Source organism: Salvia splendens, chromosome 18 (genome assembly GCF_004379255.2).
Source record: "Salvia splendens isolate huo1 chromosome 18, SspV2, whole genome shotgun sequence".
NCBI classification, from domain to species: domain Eukaryota; kingdom Viridiplantae; phylum Streptophyta; class Magnoliopsida; order Lamiales; family Lamiaceae; genus Salvia; species Salvia splendens.
This window is the reverse complement of record NC_056049.1, coordinates 20,695,025-20,715,930: the sequence shown is the minus strand read 5'-3', so window position 1 is coordinate 20,715,930 and position 20,906 is coordinate 20,695,025. Positions and strand designations below refer to the sequence as shown.

The window sequence follows — 20,906 nt, the reverse complement described above, 5'->3', positions numbered from 1 at the left end:
TTTAATTTTATTTGTTGTACCTTATTTTGTGGCATCTTTCTGGATCCCACTTTCTATATTAGATTGTGGTCTAAATTCTTCTGTATTTCCATTATAATTTCATTTTTAACTAAGAATTTTTTACTGGTTTTATATATGGATCAAGAAAACCGGCTGAAACTGGCCAAGATTGGATATCACAAAACTTTGCTTAGTGAGAACTGAGAAGTTTTGCATTTCAACTGCATGATTTTTGTTTAATATTTCACACATTTCTTACACATTTTTACCCATGTACTATAAGCAAATTTGAATGTAGTTTCTATGAGAAGTGACCGTGGGGTGCTCGTGAAAAGTATGTGTAAAATACTTGTAAAAAATATTCATATGATAATTGATCTTGCAAATAAAATTGACACGTTTATTTATTACTGTTATTTTAGACAAATTGAACAAAAAGAAGTGTTTTGATGAAGATTAGCAACTTTAACATACAACTTATAGCAGAGCATTTTGAATTTTCAATCCGATATACTCCACATATCAATTTCACAATCTCTCCCAATAATAAAATTAATCATCATTTCCATCCTATATCTTCCATATTTAATTCTAAAAATATTAGTACTATACTATAGTGCGTTGTTGCTGTCCTTTCCCTTTAACTCGCTCCTCTCAAGATAAACCTAGGAATTGCCATATTTAAGCAATTGTAAATAATGAAATAGACAAAATAAATTAATAATGAAACATGGAAATAATGAAATCAATAATTATGACTACCTTTTATGAACGTTCTTAAAAAAACAATCTTTGAAACGGACAAGGGTCAAATACAAACCAGCAAATAAAGTTTATTATTTGCTCCACGCTGTCTCTAGAGGCCACTTCTCTGGTTCATTTCACATTCCATATTCCCGAGTATCCATCTCACTCTCTCACTGGACTAATTTTTCACTTGAGCTTACCCCAACCTTTGCTCTTTCAATAACCTCACATAATCAAGTTTACAACTTTTCTGTTGTATGTGAAATTGGCCCTATTTCACATAAGTTTCTCTGCTCTAATTACTGCTAATTTTTCCCCTTTCAATGCTGCTCTTTAAAGATTCTTGGGTGCATTTCTTTGGGTTGTGTTGTTTGTGCATTGTGATTATGCTTGGCTCGTGTAATTTTCAACTTGCTTTTACTGCCCATGTGAAATTATTGCATAAAGATTTAATTTTTGACCTGTTCAGAAAGATTCCCTGCTAATAATAATGTGGTTTTGCTACCACTCCCAGCTTTTCTTCAAGGCAGGATTTTCTTCTAGTTTTTGTTATTCTTAGTTTCTTGGTTCCTGCTTTGTTAGCTTGTGATCTGGAAAACAACATTTCTGTGTAGTCTTCTATAGTAGTGTACTTATTTAAGACCTTTCCTGGGAAAGTTTCAAACTTGTATATGGGTTTGAGATCTGTGAAACAAGCTTTAACTTAGATAGTTTGGACATAATTGTGTAGGTTTGAGCATCTGATGAACTAATCTTCAATTTGTGATTTTCAATTAGCATTAGGTTTGTGTATGGATAATGAGATTGAATGGGGCTGTTAATGTTGGGGTATGTGTTTAGCAGACCTCTTGCCTGATGATGGTTTTCTTTTTCTTCACACTTGAGAAACATTCGTGGCATATGCATTCCTCTTGGCATCTGTTTGATTGGGATCTCTTTGGATATTAACTGGAGTTGGATTTTCAGGCACATTCTCATTCATAGCAACTTCTCTGAGATATTTTTATACATATAATTTAACTTGGATTAGTATATTCAAGATGCTGAACACTCAGACTCCCATTCGGGCCAAATTCTGGATTCACATATGCTAGTGTTAATGTTCTACAGTCCATTTCCTTGCATTTATGTAGTATGTTAGTTCAAGATGGACATACCATTGTGATACATAAGTTCACTGATTTCCCGGATGTGTCTTGCTACCATGAATACTTGTGTATCCATTCAAAGGAATTGTTCTTGCCCGATACTATAAATTTATAGGTGCATGGTGTGTATTTAGAACTGTTTGCGAGTAGATCTGTGTATACATGGTATGTTGTTCTCACAAGCCAATGGGGGACTTAGTTCTCAGATTATTGATGCAGGTTGTTTGCTTGTTGTCACTCAGAGGCCATTTTTTGAACAATATTCAAGGCAGCGGACCTATTTCCTATGTTTCTTCGACACATTTAGTATTCTGAGGGGTAAAACTTACTGGTTTCCAACTGCCAATAACAACTTTATCAAAGCTCAGCATTTCAGTCGAAGGAAGATTGAGCTGAAGCACCCTGGTTCTAGCTGATGATGTTCCAAATATGGCTTCATGCTGTCCTGCTATTTTGTGGACTTTTCTCCAATGTAACCGGTTAGTTCTTGAAATTTAAGCATCCTTCGATAAATAGATACCTGTATCGTAATCCCTCTGGATGGACTCAAATTATTAGTATGTGTTCATTTGAGCTTAGAGTGATGAATTGAAGATAATATAAGACCAAACTAATATTGAGATTTGATTATGGGATGGCGGATGAGATCACTATTAATAAAACTTTAACCATGATACTAGAGAAGTATGGTTCGAATAAGGGAAGTGACACATGTAGTATATTAGTGGAAATTGCGTAATCAAACAACGACTCTGGCAAGGGATGGAATACGATAATGGTTAATAGATTATGTGATCCTGCACTTTGACTGGCTCAGTTTCTTATGCTTGTAAACTAAGATTTTTAAGTTTCTTTTGTTGATTATAAATGTTTAACATAACAAAATTTACTGCCATTTTCTGTTGGATTTTTAAAGAACGGTTTATCGTATAATGCAGGGGCGTTTGTGGGTGTCAACATTGGGACTGCTGTTACAAACATGCCATCGGCACCGGATATAGTTGCCATGCTTAGAGCTCATCAAATAACTCATGTCCGTCTCTTTGATGCTGATGCGCATATGCTGAATGCTCTTGCAAACACTGGCATCGAAGTCATGGTTAGCGTTACCAACCAGGAAGTCCTGGGAATTGGGGAATTGCCTTCAACGGCAGCTGCTTGGGTTACTAAAAACATTGCAGCTTATGTTCCTTCAACTAATATTACAGCGATTGCTGTCGGAAGTGAGGTGCTTACTACGTTGCCACATGCCGCGCCTATTCTAGTTCCTGCCATGAGCAACCTGCACAAAGCTCTGGTTGCTTCAAATCTCAACTATCAAGTTAAAGTTTCGACGCCAAATTCAATGGATGTCATTTCTCGCTCTTTCCCTCCTTCTGCAGCCACCTTCAACGCGTCGTTGAACTCTACCATCACTCAGATCCTTCAGTTCTTGAGAAGCACAAAGTCCTTCTACATGTTGAATGCTTATCCTTACTACGAATATGTGAAGAGCAACGGCATTTTCCCTCTCGACTATGCTCTTTTCAAGCCACTCTCCCCTGTCAAACAAATTGTCGACCCGAACACCTTGTTTCACTATAACAGCATGTTTGATGCTTTGATCGATGCCACTTACAACTCCATTGCGGATCTCAACTTCTCAGGAATCCCTATCGTTGTCACTGAAACTGGCTGGCCGTCGTTTGGTGGTAGCATCGAACCTGATGCTACTTCAGCAAATGCTGAGTTGTATGTCAATAATTTGATAAGGCGCGTGTCAAACGATTCTGGTCCGCCTAGCCAGCCAGCGGTCCCTATCAACACGTACATCTACGAACTGTTCAATGAAGACAAAAGAGCGGGGCCGATTTCTGAGAGAAACTGGGGTCTACTTTTCACTAATGGCACTTCTGTGTATAGCCTAGCTTTGGGTAATTCAGAGATTACCGGTGCGAATTCTTCAAGCTCGTTTTGTATTGCTCGACCAGGTGCAGATGATAAGTCACTACAAGACGGGCTTAGTTGGGCTTGCGGGAATGGCCAGGCTAATTGTGCAGCGATTCAGAAAGGGCAGCCTTGCTTTAACCCTGATACGTTGCAGAATCATGCTTCTTATGCGTATAATGACTACTATCAAAAGATGCGTGGCTCTGGCGGGACTTGTGATTTTGGTGGCACGGCCACAATAACTACTGTTGATCCTAGTAAGTTTTTCCTTATCAGCTTAGAAGCCTATTGCTATCATCCAGATTACTTCATCTATCAGGTCATGAAACTTGTTCGTGTACATTTGTGTCGTGTCTCATGCTGGGTTCGTAAATGATTATGGTTCAATACATAAGTTTAGAGTACGCTCTCATCCTAAAAGGCCTTTTAAAGGGAAGATACGAGAATTCTAGTTGTTAGTTCTGAAACTAACTCAAATTAGGTTCGATCATGACCAAACGTCGTGTATATTGTTGTTTGCATTTCTATGTTCGTATTTATTATCTTCCGTGGAAATTCTAACTACCCCGGTGTGTACGGTTTTTTGTGGCAGGCTATGGATCTTGTAGATTTACAGGAAGGTGAGACTCGGATTGATGTATTCTTTACTAGGCCTGCTTTTTATGTTAGTATTAACCCTGTCTTGTGTATGATAGTTTACTGATATGTATTAAATGGCTGCAGTTCGAACTCTTCGGGTGGGGCGTTTCCACCTCCGGCACTCGGACCAGTAGGGCCGTCCTCGGAGAGCGCAAGGACAGTCGCCATCCTTCATTTTGGCACAATAGTTGCTGCCACTGTGTGTTTGGTCCATGTGAATTTGAGAAGCTTTTTGTAGACACTCTCAGATTCTATCCATATTTTGCAGAAATGGTGTCTATGTTGTGTTGATTTTATAGCACCCATTTGAGAAACTGTATATGTCAGAGCAAGAATTGTATCATTGCATATATTGCAATCGTCCGCCGAGCCTATTGGCCGCCGGAAATTTATCTCCACCGCCGAGCGAAACTCGCCGCCGGTGCTTGTTAAGGGAAACGTCCTTAACAACTGGTGCTTTCATTGAGAGCTCAGCATCCTCCGTCTGCGTTCATCCATATCCCCAAATAAATCACCACCATTTCTACCACAACCACGATTCAGTCCGTCGACATGTCATACGACTACGCCAGCTATTGCCATCGTAAATACAATTTCCCTCAACTCGTGCAGCCGTTTCACCCTTGCCACACCCGACAGCCCACTTGCTGGGACCCACCATGGATCCGTCGGACCACTGCATATCAACATTCTTCATCCTACGAGCTAGATATGTACTCGCCATCACCGCCCAAGCGCCGACCTACCTGTTGGGACCCACCGGCGCAACAGCAGGACCGCGGCTACCGGACCGTTGACCGGCCCCGACGCTCGGAGACGTGCTGGGACCGACCTCGCCCTCGGGAGGAGGTGAGAGCGCGAGTCCAGCCCGCCTCCCACCAGCCCCGCTACTCCACCGAAAAGCCAATGCAAGACCTGTACAGTCAGACCGCACGTGTGACCAGTCAAACTCCGGAGCAGCCACGCCTGCCTCTAATACGGGTCTCCCAGGCGGAGAAGTCAGAAAGGTCCAGGTTGGGTCTCTGCTGGCACTGTCCCGAGAAATGGGTGATGGGACATGTGTGTAAACAACGCATTCTCTGTTATGCGGATGATGGGGATGAGTTTGAGGAGAACATTCAAGATGAGAATTTAACCGAAGAGAAAACTGATAATACTCCCACGATAGTATTCGGTGATGATGTTCTCAATGACATTACCGATGTTCACAATGATGGCGCTCATCTTGATGTTCCAAACAACGAGTCCCCTGGAGAGTTCCTCAAGAACAAAGGGATTGTCAAGAACGACAATGAGCCACCGCAAGTGCTCGTTGGGGTATCTGATGAGAAGATTGGTGAAAAGGAGGAGACATTGCTAGAAGATAAAGAGGAGGAAGGTTCTATTGGTGAAGTGGAGAAGATAATCGCCTCACTCAATGTTGTTCAAGTGTCATCCCAAAATGTTATTGGAAATTGTTTGGGCAAGAAAGGAGATGGTGCTTACACCGAATTGCCCGTAATTGCTTGTGTCAATGTGGATTTGAATGTCGGTGATGTTCCAAGTATGAATCATCGATCAACATCGCTCGACAAAGATGCAAGGTTGATCCCTCCGAGTAATGACATGCCATGCTTGGGCATTCTGGGAGGCGTGGACAAGCTTTTCGATTTGGCAAGGAATTTTTCCGCCAAAGTTGGGTCTCCTTTGTTGATTTTTTATGGAAGTGAAGAAGGGAGACGTTCAACTGTTCGGTGTGTGTTTGATCCAGGAGGAGTTGCCTCGCCGAAGCTTCTGCTTTCAGCTCTCCTTTTTGCTTCGTGGTTCCCACCTTGAGGACAAGGTGGATTTTAACCGTGGGGGAGTTGATACGAACCTCTATTAGTTTAGATATTATAGGGATTTAGCATATCTTTTTCTATATCTTTGTTTTCTTGTTCATTAAGTCAGTAGCATTATAAATAGGATAGACTGTTATCTTTTTTATTCATTCAATCAATTAATGAAATATTTTCTCTCACAAATATAGCGTGTGTTTTCCAATCCTAATTTTGGATTCCCTCCGCCGATCCTAATTGGACTCCGGAGTATTCTATCAATCGCCGAGTTATCTGCCCGACGGAAGCGACTCCCGCGCACAGAAACTCTGCAATCGTCCGCCGAGCCTATTGGCCGCCGGAAATTTATCTCCACCGCCGAGCGAAACTCGCCGCCGGTGCTTGTTAAGGGAAACGTCCTTAACAATGAACTTGTTAGGAATTGGTGTGGAGTCTGTAGACTTTAGAGGTTGATCAAATCCAGTGATATTTATTTATTCTGTAACCTCAATGCTTCCATTTTGTTTTCTATTCTCAGAAATATGAAAACTCAACTGAATGACCAAACAATCATTGGTATGAATATATACAATGATATGCTAAAATCAATAAAATCATGTCAAATCTAACTTCTAAAACGTCTAAATTATGTGCGGATCAATGCTATGAAACATAGACATTGGGGAGATGCAATGAAAACGAAATGGATGGTTAGCCGTGGCAGCATGTGAATTGCTTTGTGCGCCAAAATGGGTCATTACTGTCAAATGAACACCAGATGGCTCGATCGAAAGATACAAGACACGACTGGTGGCAAAAGGCTATAATCTTGACATAGATTTCTCTTCAATTTCCTATATATCTCAGGAAAATAGCAAACATACATTTACTAAAGAAGCAACCACAAAAAATGAATTTAAGTAAATGTTCTCTAGTGCAGGACACAAACACAAAAAAAAGGTTTTTTAAAATGTTACGAGCTAAGGAGAATGAATCCCCAAATTGTTATTTATACAAAAAAGGTGAAAAGACTAAAAATGAGGAAAAAGAATAGGGAATGGATCCCCTGCTGTGGAGGGGTGCACAGCAGGGGATGCTGTTTCTCACATCACCATTATTTTATTAATTTAATTAAATTTTAAAAAAAAATATTTTTTTATAAAATATTAGGGGTGTGAGGAGCAGCATCCCCTGCTGTGCACCCCTCCACAGCAGGGGATCCATTCCCAAAAGAATAATGCCCATGTGCATCCCACCCAGTCGGTGGCTATTGGAAGATGAGTCACACGGTGGGGTCCGACTCTCTGCTGAATGACGCCCGCGCCACCCGGTGGGGTGGCTAAGTGCACAAGCGCCACGCGGTCGGGTCACTATGTACAAGCTACAAGGGGCTTAAGCCCCTATTGATATTTTTTTAATTTTATTTAATTAATATATAAAATTATTGTGCAAAAGCCCTTACCATCTCAATCAAGCATATGATAATTATTGTCTTAAAATTATGAACTCAGATTTTAGAAAATATAGCCTCTACCAAAATAATTATCTACGTCCGCCCCTGGGCAAGTCCAACCCTTTAGACCTCCTGGCGCTTCTCAGTAGGTCGGGTGGTTGAGCCCTTGTGCGGTGCCACACCACCCTACCGGGTCTTTTCTTCTAGCCCAGTCAACCCATCTTCTCTGCTCGGCTCCGTCCCTGACTTCGAGCACCATTTTAAGGTTTGACCCTTCTCTATTTTTGACTTTTCCTTTTGGGTTATGCCTCGACAGAGATTGCTCAATACTTCTTATGCTTTGCGAGTTATAGACTTAATCTTTCAACGGTTTTATTCAATGTATATTGTCTCAGCCGAGAACTGTTATTTTATATTACTCCATGTAAAGTTGATGCTTATATAAAGTCTTCGATCATATATGGAGTTTTACTGCATACATAAGTAAAATATGTAGGGAGTGGCAACATAAAATATATCAATCCTAGAAATTAATATGTTTTGTATTACCAACTGATATATTTTGTACTATTATTAAATAGTTCTCAAAATTCTCGCCATTAAATATCTCATTTTTCCTTGGGATATTGGCCTCTAATATCACGGAACTTTAAAAAAGTTGAGTTTTTCCCACGAACTTTGATACAAACCAAATAGGAGAACTCATTCCAAAAGACTAGCTAGCATATTAAGAGAGAGAGCTCATTTAGTCCATATACCCCACATCAGTTGTTCTCAGAACCGATGTGGGAATTGAGTCCGTAACATTCGATCCTCCTTTAAGGGCCAACGTCCCCGTTGGTCGCGGCCACGTTGGTCACGGCTGGTTCTTTGCCAGACCACCACTCCGAGTTCTCGTTGGTCACTGATGCACTATTTTTTAGCACTACAACTACTTGCAAGAGGTGATCCTGCCGGCCAGAACTAGCACATGCAGATGATGAGTGACCTGCCAAATAACATGTGAATGACGAAAAGGGCGACCGCCATGCTTACAGCCGTTCCTCTCCGTCTAAAGAAACTAAGCAATCAAACAGGGAACACGAAAACTAATGTGCATGGCGGAGGTCCTCTTTCCAGAGGGCTCCCGCCATGCACATTAGTTTTCTTGTTCCCTGTTTGATTGCTTGGTTTCTTTGGACGGAGAGGAACGACGGTAAGCATGACAGTCACCCTTTTCGTCATTCACATGTTATTTGGCAGGTCACTCATCATCTACATGTGATAGTGCGTTCTGCGGTCGCTCATGGTCCTATGGCATCCCCCTGATGCACCTTGGGTGAAGCTGAACACAAACGGTGCCTTCTCTACATCGACACTGGCGGCGGGGGAGGGAGGATTGGTTCGTGGGTCTGATGGAGGCCTTCTGCGGGCTTTTTGTGCTCCGATAGCTGCATCATCGAGCTTTGAAGCGGAGCTTTTGGCTCTGATTCGGGGTTTGGAGATGGCCATGGAGCTTTCTACTCACATTTGGATAGAGCTGGACTCAGCGACTCTGGTTAGTTTGTTGTCATCTAGACACTTTGGCTTCGCGGATTTTAGACACCATATGGCTTTGATCCAGAGCATGACAGCTCAGGGGCATGTTCGATTCTCACACATCTACAGAGAAGGAAACATGGTCGCTGATTTCCTGGCAGGTAGGGGGTCCAGACCCCTGCCCTTACATATTTTGATCCAATCTATGCGCCTCGGTACCTGAAGGCGCTAGTTAGGATGGACCAGCTGGGATATCCTAACTTTCGCTTCCGACGTAGAGATGTGGGTTGAGCTAGCTCTTCTGATGGTTAGTTTTGATCTTTTTTCGTTTCTCCCTTTTGTATTTAGTCATCCTTTTTCCACTTGATAGAATGGAGGATCCCGACTTGTGGGACCCCTATTTTGCACCTTCATGTTTTTGTTTAGATCTTAGTCACTTTTGGGCTACGATCATGTTTTTGGAACATTACATTTTGATTTTATTTACGGGTTGGGGGTCTGCCTAAACCCCCCGCCCATAAAGGGCGTTTCTGATTTTAAAAAAAGTATACAAGGTAGAAATAGCACAGCTAAAGGTCAGTACCTAGATATCGAACACGGGGAATAGAATTACAACTGGCTATCATATATTAAGCGTCATATACTATTTAGAGAAACAAAGTTTTGGATATAAAAACATAAATGAATAAAGAAACAAAACTAGAAAGATAGAATTAGGCAAATAGAGGAATTTCAAGGATAATGATTTCACTAACTATTTAATTATTCTAATTAGTTCTACGTTCATCTGACTCAAGTTTTACCACGATTTCTCCCTATCATGCATCAATACTCATGTCACAATTATTGTATAAACATATAAGATAAACCAATCAAAGCTATCACTAATCAAAGATTGACAATAATCAAAGTAACGACCAATTAGTCGAACAAAAGCTCCAGGAAAATCAAGTGAAAACGACTCCTGAACATTAAACATAAAAAGAACTACATAAAAGTCAATTACTATCAAACCTCAAAATTCTATTGTTTGGCAATCCATAGACAGATGAACTAAAACAATAATTAAAGTACGAGACATGAAATAAACAAACAAAACCTAAGGATGAATCTTGAAGTCTTCATGATCCTCTTTCCTTGCTTCAATCTCCAAGAATGATGGAAGAATTAAAATATGGAGTGGAGAAGGAGGAGCCTTGGAGGCTCCCCTTTTGGGATTATGGATGAGTGAATATTATGAATTAGGTTATGGGGTATACGTAGGCTTGAAAAAGGTTTAAACATGGTAAAAGGTGTCCTCTAATAGGAAAGATGAAATTTTCGTGCCCCATAGGTTAAGGAAAAGATTTGGTTTAACAAGGTAAAAATTTCTTTCTTTCTTTAAATTCCCTCCAGCACTTGACAGCATTGCGCAGTCTTCATAGAATGGCTATAACTTTCTCCACAAAACTCTGATTGAGATGATCTTAGTACCAACGCGAAGCTCTTTCAAAGACGAAGAAAATGGTATATAGCACGCCCTGATAGAACTTCAGAATTGCCGACAAAATGAGTTTGAACACAGGCTGTCGAGTACGACCGGGCACAGCGGGCACTGGGATGCGCCCAGCAGGCCGCTGGACAGCTCCAGAACTCTCTGGAATGGTTGTAGCGACCGCTGCATTGGGTACAGTGGGCCGCTGGGTTGCGCTTCAGTTCCAACTTCCGAATTTTGACCTTTTTATGATCTTTTTTTGCTTTATTTTGCACATTTCTCACAAAACATGTCAAAATACCAAAATGGATAAAATATCCAAATAATGGATATGTAATACAACTTTGACACTCAAAATGAACCAAATAATGGCTTTAAAACAGTGCAAAATCCGAGCGTATCAATCACGACCACGTTGGTCACGGCAGATTCTTTGCCCGGCCACCACTCCGATTCGGCCCCAAATGTACTTGTTGCTCACGGCGAGTTCGTTGCTCGGCCACCACTCCGAGCCGTTTGGGCTCTCAATGAAAACACCAATTGATACATACCAAACAAGAGAACTCACCCCAAAAGACTAGCCTATTAGGAGAAATAGCTCATTTAGTCTAAATATTCTATACCAGTTATTCTCACAACCGATGTGGGAATTGAGTTCGTAACAAACTTTAAAATTAACAAATAATATCATGAACATTACCTGAGTTTGTTATTTCCCAGTAACGAAAATATATGGCGAATAATATTATAATACGTACTCCCTCCGTCCCAAAGAAGATGGCACACTTGAGAGATGACACGAGATTTTAGGAGATGCTATTTTATGTGTTAAGTGGTGAGCGAAAATATAATTTTATAATTGATGTGAGAGGAATCTTTTTCCAAAAGAGGAAATGTGACATCTTTTGTGGGACAAACTAAAAAGGGAAGTGTGACATCTACTATGGGATGGAGGGAGTATTTTTTTCCCTAATTTATCGACAACAACTTTGAGAGCTTCAAGTTCTTCAACCATTGAGGATAGTTTTTCTTGAAGTACACCCTCCAAAATTATTCTTCAATCCATTAATATAGCCGAAATTTTTTCGTTAGTGGGAAATAACAAACTCGGGTAAAGTTCGTGATATTATTTGCCAAGTTTAGAGTTCGTGGGAAAAACCCAACTTTTTGAAAGTTACATGATATTAAGGGCCAATATCCCTTTTTTCTTTTTTCGTCCATCCGCCAATAAATATCCTACTTCACTTTTACTATATTTGTTAAGTGGACCTTACATTCCACTAACCAATTTCATTCACATTTTATTATAAAACCAATATATAAAAGTAGGCCTCATATTCCACTAACTTTTCTACCCACTTTACTATATAAAGTCAAATAATTTCTTAAAACTCGTACCGGTCAAATATGGGACATTTAATCACGGACGGAGGGAGTATAATTTAAAGATAATTCTGAACCATTTTTCAAGTATCTACAATTACTATTAAAAAAATCATGCAAAAAGTTTCCTTATATCTAGTACCCCATTTGAATAAAATTGAAAATAAAACCAGAAATTGAAAATGAACCATATTCATGAGTGGAATTTACTTTAAGGGCTCGTTCGGTAACTATGTAATGTTTAGACTAGACATGATACCATTATGATAGTTATTATAGTTTCGATTAGTTAATTTACATATATTGGGTGTTTGGTAGATTAAGGGCATCAGCAGTGGGGCGCCCTATGGCGCGCCACGTCATCAGTTTTATCCTCCTTCCCCCCCACCTGCAGTGGGGCGCCCTAAGGCGCGCCACATCATCATTTTATTGTTTTGTTTAATTAATTTAAATGTTTTCAAATAATAAGTAACGAGTAAATAAAAACGTCTAAATAACATATGACGACGCATTAATAAAAAAAAAAGTTACACCATTCAACTTACAAAAAAAACAACTAAGTCGGTGCAATTCCCAACTTCCGACGCAGCTCATCGATTAACACCCGGAGATATTCGGCTTCGTCAGGGTCGGTACACTTCTTGAGGGCCTTGTGCGTCTGCAATAACGTCTTCGCCATCGACGCTGTTGCCAACGACTCAAACCCGGTGGCCATCTGGGTCGGGAGCGTTTCCGGGAATGGAGATGGGTTTGCAGTGGTCGAGGATGAGGTCGCGGCAGCCTTCCCCTTGGCCTTCGCAGCCTTGACGCCGGGAGGACACCATTGTGCCGGAACTCCCTTCATCCACGTACTTTCGGTTGAGGACAACTGGGTGATTGCCGCTGCCGCTGCTCGTATAATCACCAGCTTCGGTGGTCTTCATCCTCTTCGGCGCACCAGTGTGCAGAATTCCACATTGGAACTTCTGCTTGTCCCTCAAGAGTGCCCAGATAGCCTCGTGCTTGAAGTCGCCGTACATCGACCGGTACGACAACAGCGCTTTAGCGCGCACGTCGCTCAAGCTCTCACCGCTCCCCTGTGCCCGCGTGAACTTCTCGAACTCCGCCGCGTACAAGTTCACTTGCTTCTTCACTTGATCCCAGTGCTTGCGGAGTTGCTCACGTTTGCGCTTGTACGCGGTCGGCGGCTTGGCCTCATTGTAGAGGCCGGCGATGCGCTCCCAGTACGCGACCTGTCTCTGGTTGTTCGTGAAAATCGGGTCTTCCGATATATCTACCCAACACCGGGCTAAAATGAGGGTTTCGTCGTCGGTGTAGTTCGTACGGCCGGGGGCGTACTCATCGCAATTTCCGGGAGGCGGCAACTTCTGTGCCCGCTGCCGGTTCCGCTTCTTTTTGGCTGGGGCGAAAGCGGTCGCGGCGGGTTTGGGATCGGCTGCTGAGGCGTCACGGCGGGAGGGAGCGCTTGGTCGGTTTGGAAACGGCTCCATATCAGACAACCCGTACGATTCCGTACTGAAATCGGGATCGTACTGGGTGTCAGCGTCGAACGAACGATATTCGCCGGGTTCTGTACCCGGCCAACGCGCATCTCCGCTAAACATAGGACTATTGGGACTTGAATCCATTTCGTAGTAATTATGTAAATGTAATAAGTTTCGAAAGTGAAATCGTGAAATGAAATTACAAATGAACTCTATTTATAAAAAAACGAAACCGCGTGCCATCGTCCGCATCGATCGTCCGCGTAGCCCACAGTGGGCCGGACGATGGCGCGGACGATGGCCTATCGTCCGCGGCCATCGTCTGCGTAGGCTGCAATGGGGCGGATGATGGCGCGGACGATGCCCATCGTCCGCGCTATACTCCGTGCCCTTAGTATAGGGCGCGATGATCGTCTGCGGCCTATGTCACGCACCCGCAATGGGGCGGACGATGCGGGCGCGGACGATGCGCGCCATCGGGCGTGCCATCGTCCACCCCATTGCGGATGGCCTAAGATAATTGTGAGTTATCTTATTGTAGTATTTGGTACAATAAGTCACAAGCTAAGGATTAAAATTATGATTGACAAAATTATCCTCATTAATTTTAGTTAATTACTAAACTATTCTCCTTACAAAAACTAGCATCTTTTCAAACTAAACTCCTTACAAAAAATAGCATATTTTTAGGCTAAACTCCTTACTTATCAAAAAACGTATATTTATTCTAAAAAAAAACGTATTTTATTTTGATATTCTATTTTTGTAAGCATTGATTATTTTGGTCAAATTTTATGAATAAGCATTGATTATTTTGGACAAATTCTATATGAAAATATTTTATCAAGTGCCAAATTTTGTACGTTCAAATTTTTTGAAGTTTAAAGCGTTTGTGGATTGAACAAAATCGTATACTTTTGTTTTTAAAAAAGCAATTGCCTTCAAGTATTACGTAATTATAATTAGAATATAATATAATGAAAATAAAGTGAGAACAACAAATTGACATCAACAAAAATCATAACATGATTTAATAGAAAAATGATGTCTTTCAATACAACAACATAAGTAAAACCAACACATATTTTGGTTTATGGTTAGAAATTTTGATGGGTAAAATTGTATTTTGCTAAAATTAACTATGCTTCAATGATAAATAACATAGGATTTTGGGTAGTTATAAGTATGAGTGAAACATAGGATTTTCAGTGGGCTTTGTGCGGGCTGGATATAAAACACGGGCTATTAAGTTTGGTAAAATAACTACCAAATACACAAATAAACCTAGACTAATCTCTTATCTAGGCGTAATATAGCTACCAAACAGCCCCTAAGTGTTATTCCGATCCTGTTAAAAAATTCGACGTTTTTAGTTCCCAACTTAATTTTAAATTTTCACTAAAAGTGGTTCTCCAGTTCGGCCTGTTAACACTTATGATTACATGATTTGCTTAATACTCCCTCTGTCCCATTAGAAATGAAACGTTTTCCCATTTTGGTCTGTCCCATTAAAAATGAAACGTTTCTAAAAATAGAAACAATACTCTCTCTACTTTTTCTTCTCTCTTCATTAACTCACAAAACAACACTACATAAAATCTCGTGCCGAAAAGCAAATGTTGCATATTTAATGGGACGGAGGGAGTATTATTTATAAAATATTCGGTTTTTTATACTATAATACCATAAAAGGGAAAATCAATGGGAATAATAAAAACCCTGATACAGTACACCAACTACTATAACACAAACAGCAATGCATGTCATTTACAATTAATTTCACAACTGTAGAGATGAGGAAGAGCCTAAGAGCATCTCCAGTAACGGCGTCAAAATCGCGACGCCGATTTTTTGCCGACGCCGGTTCTGACGCAGAACCATTGGAACCGGCGTCAGCGAAATCGGCGTGGCCATGCCGATTCGCGCGATGACGCCGGTTCCGACGCCGATCCTCACGGCACCATTGTGGGTCCCGGATCGGCGTCAAACCGGCGTCAGATTTTATTTTTTATTTTTTTTCCTTTTGAAAACACTATATATATGCGTTTTGAACGTCATTTACATTCGCACCACTTGTTTTAACGAGTACTCTCTCTACCTTACTTTCTGTTCAAGATCAATAACGAGCAATGGAGAACAACTACGAAGGTACTCCAGTGACTCCCGGGGGATGGTCTCAGACTCCCCCGCCTCCCGGTGTAGGGTCTCAGACGCCCCCGACTCCCGGGGTAGGGTCCCATACTTCCCCGGCTCCTGGGGGAGGTGGTTGGCCTCCGATGACCGGGTACTACAACATGTACCCGTGGCAGCAGATGATGCCAGGGTGGGCACCCGGCATGCAGCCCCCTATGCAGATGATGCCGGGGTGGGCACCCGGGATGCAGCCACCGGCGCAGCAGATGATTCCACCGGCGCAGCAGATGATTCCCCCGGCGCAGGGGACGCACGGGGGGGACAACGCCTATCGGCCGACTTTTGATTTTTCCACCGGTTCTTCGCACACATCGACCCCAACGGATGCACAGTATACGGAGACCTTCTCCTTAGCGGACTTGGGTTTTGATATGAACGAGGTTCCGGAAACTCTCATTCAAAGCCAGGGAGTAGGGCGGGGTAAGAAGAAGGGCAAGGCCAAGAAAGTCGGCGAGTCGTCGCAGCCGGAGGCCGAAATCCGGGGCCGGAGAAAGTGGATGGACGCGGAGAATGTTGCGGTTGCCAAGGCGTGGGTGAGTGTCTGCGACGATCCTCTCGTTTCGAACAACCAGAGGATCGTCAACTTGTGGGCCAAGATAGCCGCAGCCTACAGGGCATTTTGCCCTGAAGGGAGACCGTGCACGGGGAGGAGGTCCGGAAGTGCTGGGACCGAATCAGGTCTGGCGTCTCTCGATTTTCGGGTTTGTACGCCAACGCCCTCCGCATGCAGACCAGTGGCCAAACAGAGGAAGACTGCAGGAGGATTGCGGAGAGAGCCTACCCCGATCCGCAGAAGAAGTACTATGAGTTCACCTACTGGAACTGCTACGTTGTGCTCAACGAGTCGGAGAAATTCCGGGCAGGCGTCGACGCTGGCTGGCCGAAGAGGCAGAAACTGAACTATACCGGAGATTATAGCGGCAGCAGCGGTGGTTCGACAGACCTCCCCGAGACGGCCCAGGAGGTCCCGACTCCTCGTTCGTTCGGTCGCCGACCTCGCCCGGTTGGCCAAAGGCGGGCGCAATAGGTTGCGAGGGGGGCACCCCGAGTTCCCAGGGGGTCCATTCGACATCCCCCCTCGGCAGGTCTACCGAGGAGCTCAAATTCTTCGCTCGCCAACAAACGCGCGCTCAAATGGTGAAGACCTTAGCCGACTTCCAAGCGGCGGTGGACCCCGAGGTGAAGGATTTTCTTCGTGTATTGCTCCAGAGCCAGCGTGAAGAATTGGAGGCGATGAGGAGGGACACCGGCGGGAATAGCCGCGGCGTAGGTGGCGACGGAGGCGGCAGCGATGACGGTGAAGAAGCGCTGGGCGACGACGGAGACGAGGACGGCGGCGAGGAGTGATTTTGTTTTACTTTTTTAAATTAATGTACTTTTTAATTTTTGTACTTTTTTAAAAATTATTGTACTTTTTTTTAAAATTAATGTACTTTTTAAGTTTTAATATTATTATTCGAATTTTCCGTATTTGTCTCGTAAATTAAATTTCGTATGTTGATACGAGTGTAAATTAAATTATATAATTATTATTAGTGATGTGGATAGGTAGTGTGAAGGCTATGTGAGGGTTATTTGATGTCCAGTTGATGTGGCAAGCTGATGTGGCAGGAGAATTGTAGTGCTGATGATGTGGCAGTGTGAAGGCTATGTGAGAGCTATTTGATGTCCAGTCTTAATGGAGATGCTCTAATTAGTAGGACTAATAATAAGAGGAAAAAGAAGAGAAAACGTAAACCTAAAAAACGCAGCACATTTCTTATAATCTTATTTAAACAGAAAACCTTTAAACACACAACAATTAAAATTAATAAAAAAAAAACTAAAAGTGGGTGTTGGGAGAAGATTGATCATCCCCAGCCTGCTCAATCTCGGAGGAGGAGTCATCCTCGTCGTCGGCGGCAACGCCATGGCCGCGGCCGAAGGCCTTGGTGTGATCCTTGAGCGACCTCTTGTGCTTGAAGTCGGAGCCGCAGAAGCAGTACCAGATCTTGCCGCAGTTCTTCTCGTGCGTGCGCCAGTCGCCCTTCACGGCGAAGGCCTTGGCGCACTTCCAGCACATGAAGGGCTTCGCCCCGTGCTTCCGCTTGTAGTGCGTTTGGAGGGTCCGGAAGTCCTTCAGGGGCCGCGCGCACGGGTGCTCCACGTTGTGCTTGCACCCCGCTGCGCAGCAGTAGCACGGCAGCCGCAGCATCGCTGTCGGCTGCGTGCCTCGTAGGGACTCCGGACCCTTTCTGTACTGCGATCCGTGGCCCCACATGTGCATCTGATCAAGAGAGAGATACATTAGTTTGTAGTTGGAATCCTCTATTACAAATTATGGCTCTATTAATTGTGAAATTAGAATTAGGGATTTAGTCCATCTCCGACCACTTACACCAAACTCAAACCCAATTTTAAGTCTATGTCATATTAAAAAATAGTTTTACTCCAACCAGTTACACCAAATTCAAATTTTACAACATTTTTGAGTTTTTTTCTCATAAAATTTTTGCAGTAACATCATATTTAGTATTGTTCCATAGAAAAATCCAAAAATGGGTTTGAATTTGATGTATGATTGGAGAAATTTTCTATACCAAAACTCACGTTGTATGGTAATAGGAAAATTAAATATGAGCTCATCCACTTTGACCTAGCTATGATTCTTACTTTTTTCTATCAATATTTAGGATGAAAAAGAATCATATTACACCGCCCTAAATCTGAAAATATTATGGAAATAAGGCATATTGGGGAATCAAGAATTCAAACCTAGCCAAATTAGTCAGTTCAAACCCAATCTTGGTTATTTTTTTCAGAAAATAAAAAACAAGAATCCGAGATAATATTGCTCCAAAAATGAAATGCCAAAGTTAATTATTCAACTTGTAATACAAATAATGGTATGTTTATAAAATATTTCAAGAGCAACCCAAAGATACACACTAACTCTAAACGTTATAGAAAATATATTCCTTCCTCGATTTCTTGAATTAATTGGAAGAGCAGACATTAATTAGGAGTTTTCATGCAGTAAGAGCAGTGGATCTATACATTTTGCAGTTGAACAACAGATAGAAACCTATACCTGAAACAACTATTACCTTTGCAAATTGTCAGTGTTTATTTTCAACCTCACATGATTTTTGGCTGAGATAACAGTGTTCATGCACATATTTCAAAGGTTCAACACATTTAAGCTCAGGCCCCGCCCATCTCCCAGTTTCAAAATGGAAAAACCAAAATGAATTAATGAGAGAAAGATAGAGTATTAAGATATTATAGGACTAGCTACAACAAGAACTGGTAAAAAGGAAGAAATCTGATATACCTAGTTTGGTTGTACTATATTAAATGCACTATTAAATTAACAGATCCATCAAATGTGAAGTAAAAAATTGGATTAAGGTGTAACTTATTTCAACTCAGAGAAGTTTTTAGCTTTGCTTTCAAGATTTGATTGAAAAGACAAACATATGAGACTGATTGACACAAGAGACTGTTGATTGGATCTCAAACTAACTTTTCCTTTCCTTGACAAGAAGAGTAATAAAACAAGCTGCCCTAATAATATCTCAAAGAGAGAAAGCAAGAAAAATTTCACCCCCAATGGGAATTTCATGTTGTTTTTGATTAATTTCACAATACCAAAACTTCAAAACAAGTTAGAGATATTTCATGAACTAATCCCAAAATCATACAGCCAACAAATAGACAGTTTTTTTTAGCTAAAAAAGGGCACACTTCATAAGATGTATCAAATCAAGAAAAGATAGATCATGTGAGCAATCAAAAATTAGCTTAAAACAAACATATCCCACTATCTCTCTTCTCTCTCTCTCCTCTCAACAGACACATGCCATAAAAATAAAAGCCATAAAGAGGGTTTTATACCTGGAGATTGTTGTATCTGTTAAAAGTCTTGCAACAAAGGTGACATGAAAACTGTGTAGGACCGATGAGGATTTGGGAAGGGGTGGGAATCCAGTACTGCCCCGTGTTTAGCCCATTCAAGGGCAGCCCTGAGAGTATGTCTTTCTCCGGAGCTTCTCCAGAATTAGGGCTAGGGAGCCCTAGCTGTAGGGCTACCGTCACACTTTGGTCGAAATTGAAATGTTTCTCGGGCTTGATGGGGTGAAGATTGCATGATTCTTGTGAGGAGTTGAGGGTGTTGAGGAGAGGGAGGGCTTCTGGTGATGAAGATGAGGATGCAAGATTGGTGGTATGAGGGTTTGAAGAAGAAGAAGAAGGAGAAGGAGAAGTGGAGGAGGAATAGTAATCTGAGTGGAGAGGGGAACTGAAGTTGAACCAGAAATTGTAGTAAGGTTCAGTCATAATTAGAGTAGGGTGGAATTGAAGGGAATTTCTCTTGAGTTGATTAATTCATAAGGGTGCTGCAGGGATTAGCTGACACAGCTAGAGGTGGTGAGTGTGTGTCTATATATATACACTGCATAGGAGAGAGCTTTGGCAATGGAGGAAGGGAGTAATCATCCTCTAGAGTTTGGAAAATCAAGAAATTTGTACCCTGCAAAATAAAGAAAAATACAGACAATTAGGAGTGGGGAATGAGTGAGTAAAAGGAGCAAGTTAATTCAGTATATGACTTTTACCTCACCTTTTTTCAAAAACAACATATTTTTCTATAGTTTTGGTGACTTGAAAGATTTTTTTCATGACAGGTCAACAGTGTAATGTGTTTTGAAATTTAGCTTTGTGCAAGGTATGCTCCATACTACTCCAGAGCAAGCATAAAGTCCATATCTTTTGTTTTCTTTTAGGAGTACTTTATTTTTGCACCTTGGTTGGTTAAAAAGAACTGTAGCTTCATTCATATACATTGATAAATTGGTAGTTATCCATAATGAATACCCAATTTTTTTTATCAATTACTATTCATTAAAGAAATTAATTCTATATACATTGTGAAAATTATCATTAATTCTTAATTAACATGATCATACATCACTACCTTGCAAGTAATGTGAACTTATATATACACTGTATAATAGGATTAAATAATTTAAACATACAATGTTCAGTTAACTTATACTTAGTATTATTATATTTCCTTGATTTTAATTGATCCAGCATTTGCTTAAAGATGGTGTTGGCTGATTCTTCAAGACATTTGGACATTAATCTACTCATCTAAGACAT

The 20,906-nt window shown here is 41.6% G+C and overlaps 3 protein-coding genes across 4 annotated transcripts; 2 read left to right on the top strand and 1 right to left on the bottom strand.

Moving 5' to 3' along the window:
* The first annotated feature begins 822 nt into the window (after positions 1-822).
* On the top strand, positions 823-4,777 carry LOC121777761 (glucan endo-1,3-beta-glucosidase 4-like). 2 transcript variants are annotated; one of them, XM_042175114.1, is made up of 5 exons: positions 823-900; positions 2,115-2,374; positions 2,834-4,081; positions 4,417-4,444; positions 4,548-4,777. In XM_042175114.1, exons 2-5 carry the CDS (start codon positions 2,311-2,313, stop codon positions 4,699-4,701), a joined length of 1,494 nt encoding a protein of 497 aa, XP_042031048.1. In that variant the 5' UTR covers positions 823-900; positions 2,115-2,310; the 3' UTR covers positions 4,702-4,777. The 2 variants fall into 2 exon arrangements, with proteins under 2 accessions (XP_042031048.1, XP_042031047.1); XM_042175113.1 differs by having other exon boundaries at positions 834-1,002.
* A 4,220-nt stretch (positions 4,778-8,997) lies between these two features.
* LOC121776891 lies at positions 8,998-9,453 on the top strand. Its single transcript, XM_042174041.1, has one exon. It carries the CDS (start codon positions 8,998-9,000, stop codon positions 9,451-9,453), a length of 456 nt encoding a protein of 151 aa, XP_042029975.1.
* Positions 9,454-17,497: 8,044 nt separating this feature from the next.
* LOC121775816 (zinc finger protein WIP2-like) lies at positions 17,498-20,281 on the bottom strand. Its single transcript, XM_042172883.1, has 2 exons — positions 19,641-20,281; positions 17,498-18,030 (listed from the first exon to the last, which is right to left on the bottom strand). Exons 1-2 carry the CDS (start codon positions 20,079-20,081, stop codon positions 17,587-17,589), a joined length of 885 nt encoding a protein of 294 aa, XP_042028817.1. The 5' UTR covers positions 20,082-20,281; the 3' UTR covers positions 17,498-17,586.
* Positions 20,282-20,906: the final 625 nt, after the last annotated feature.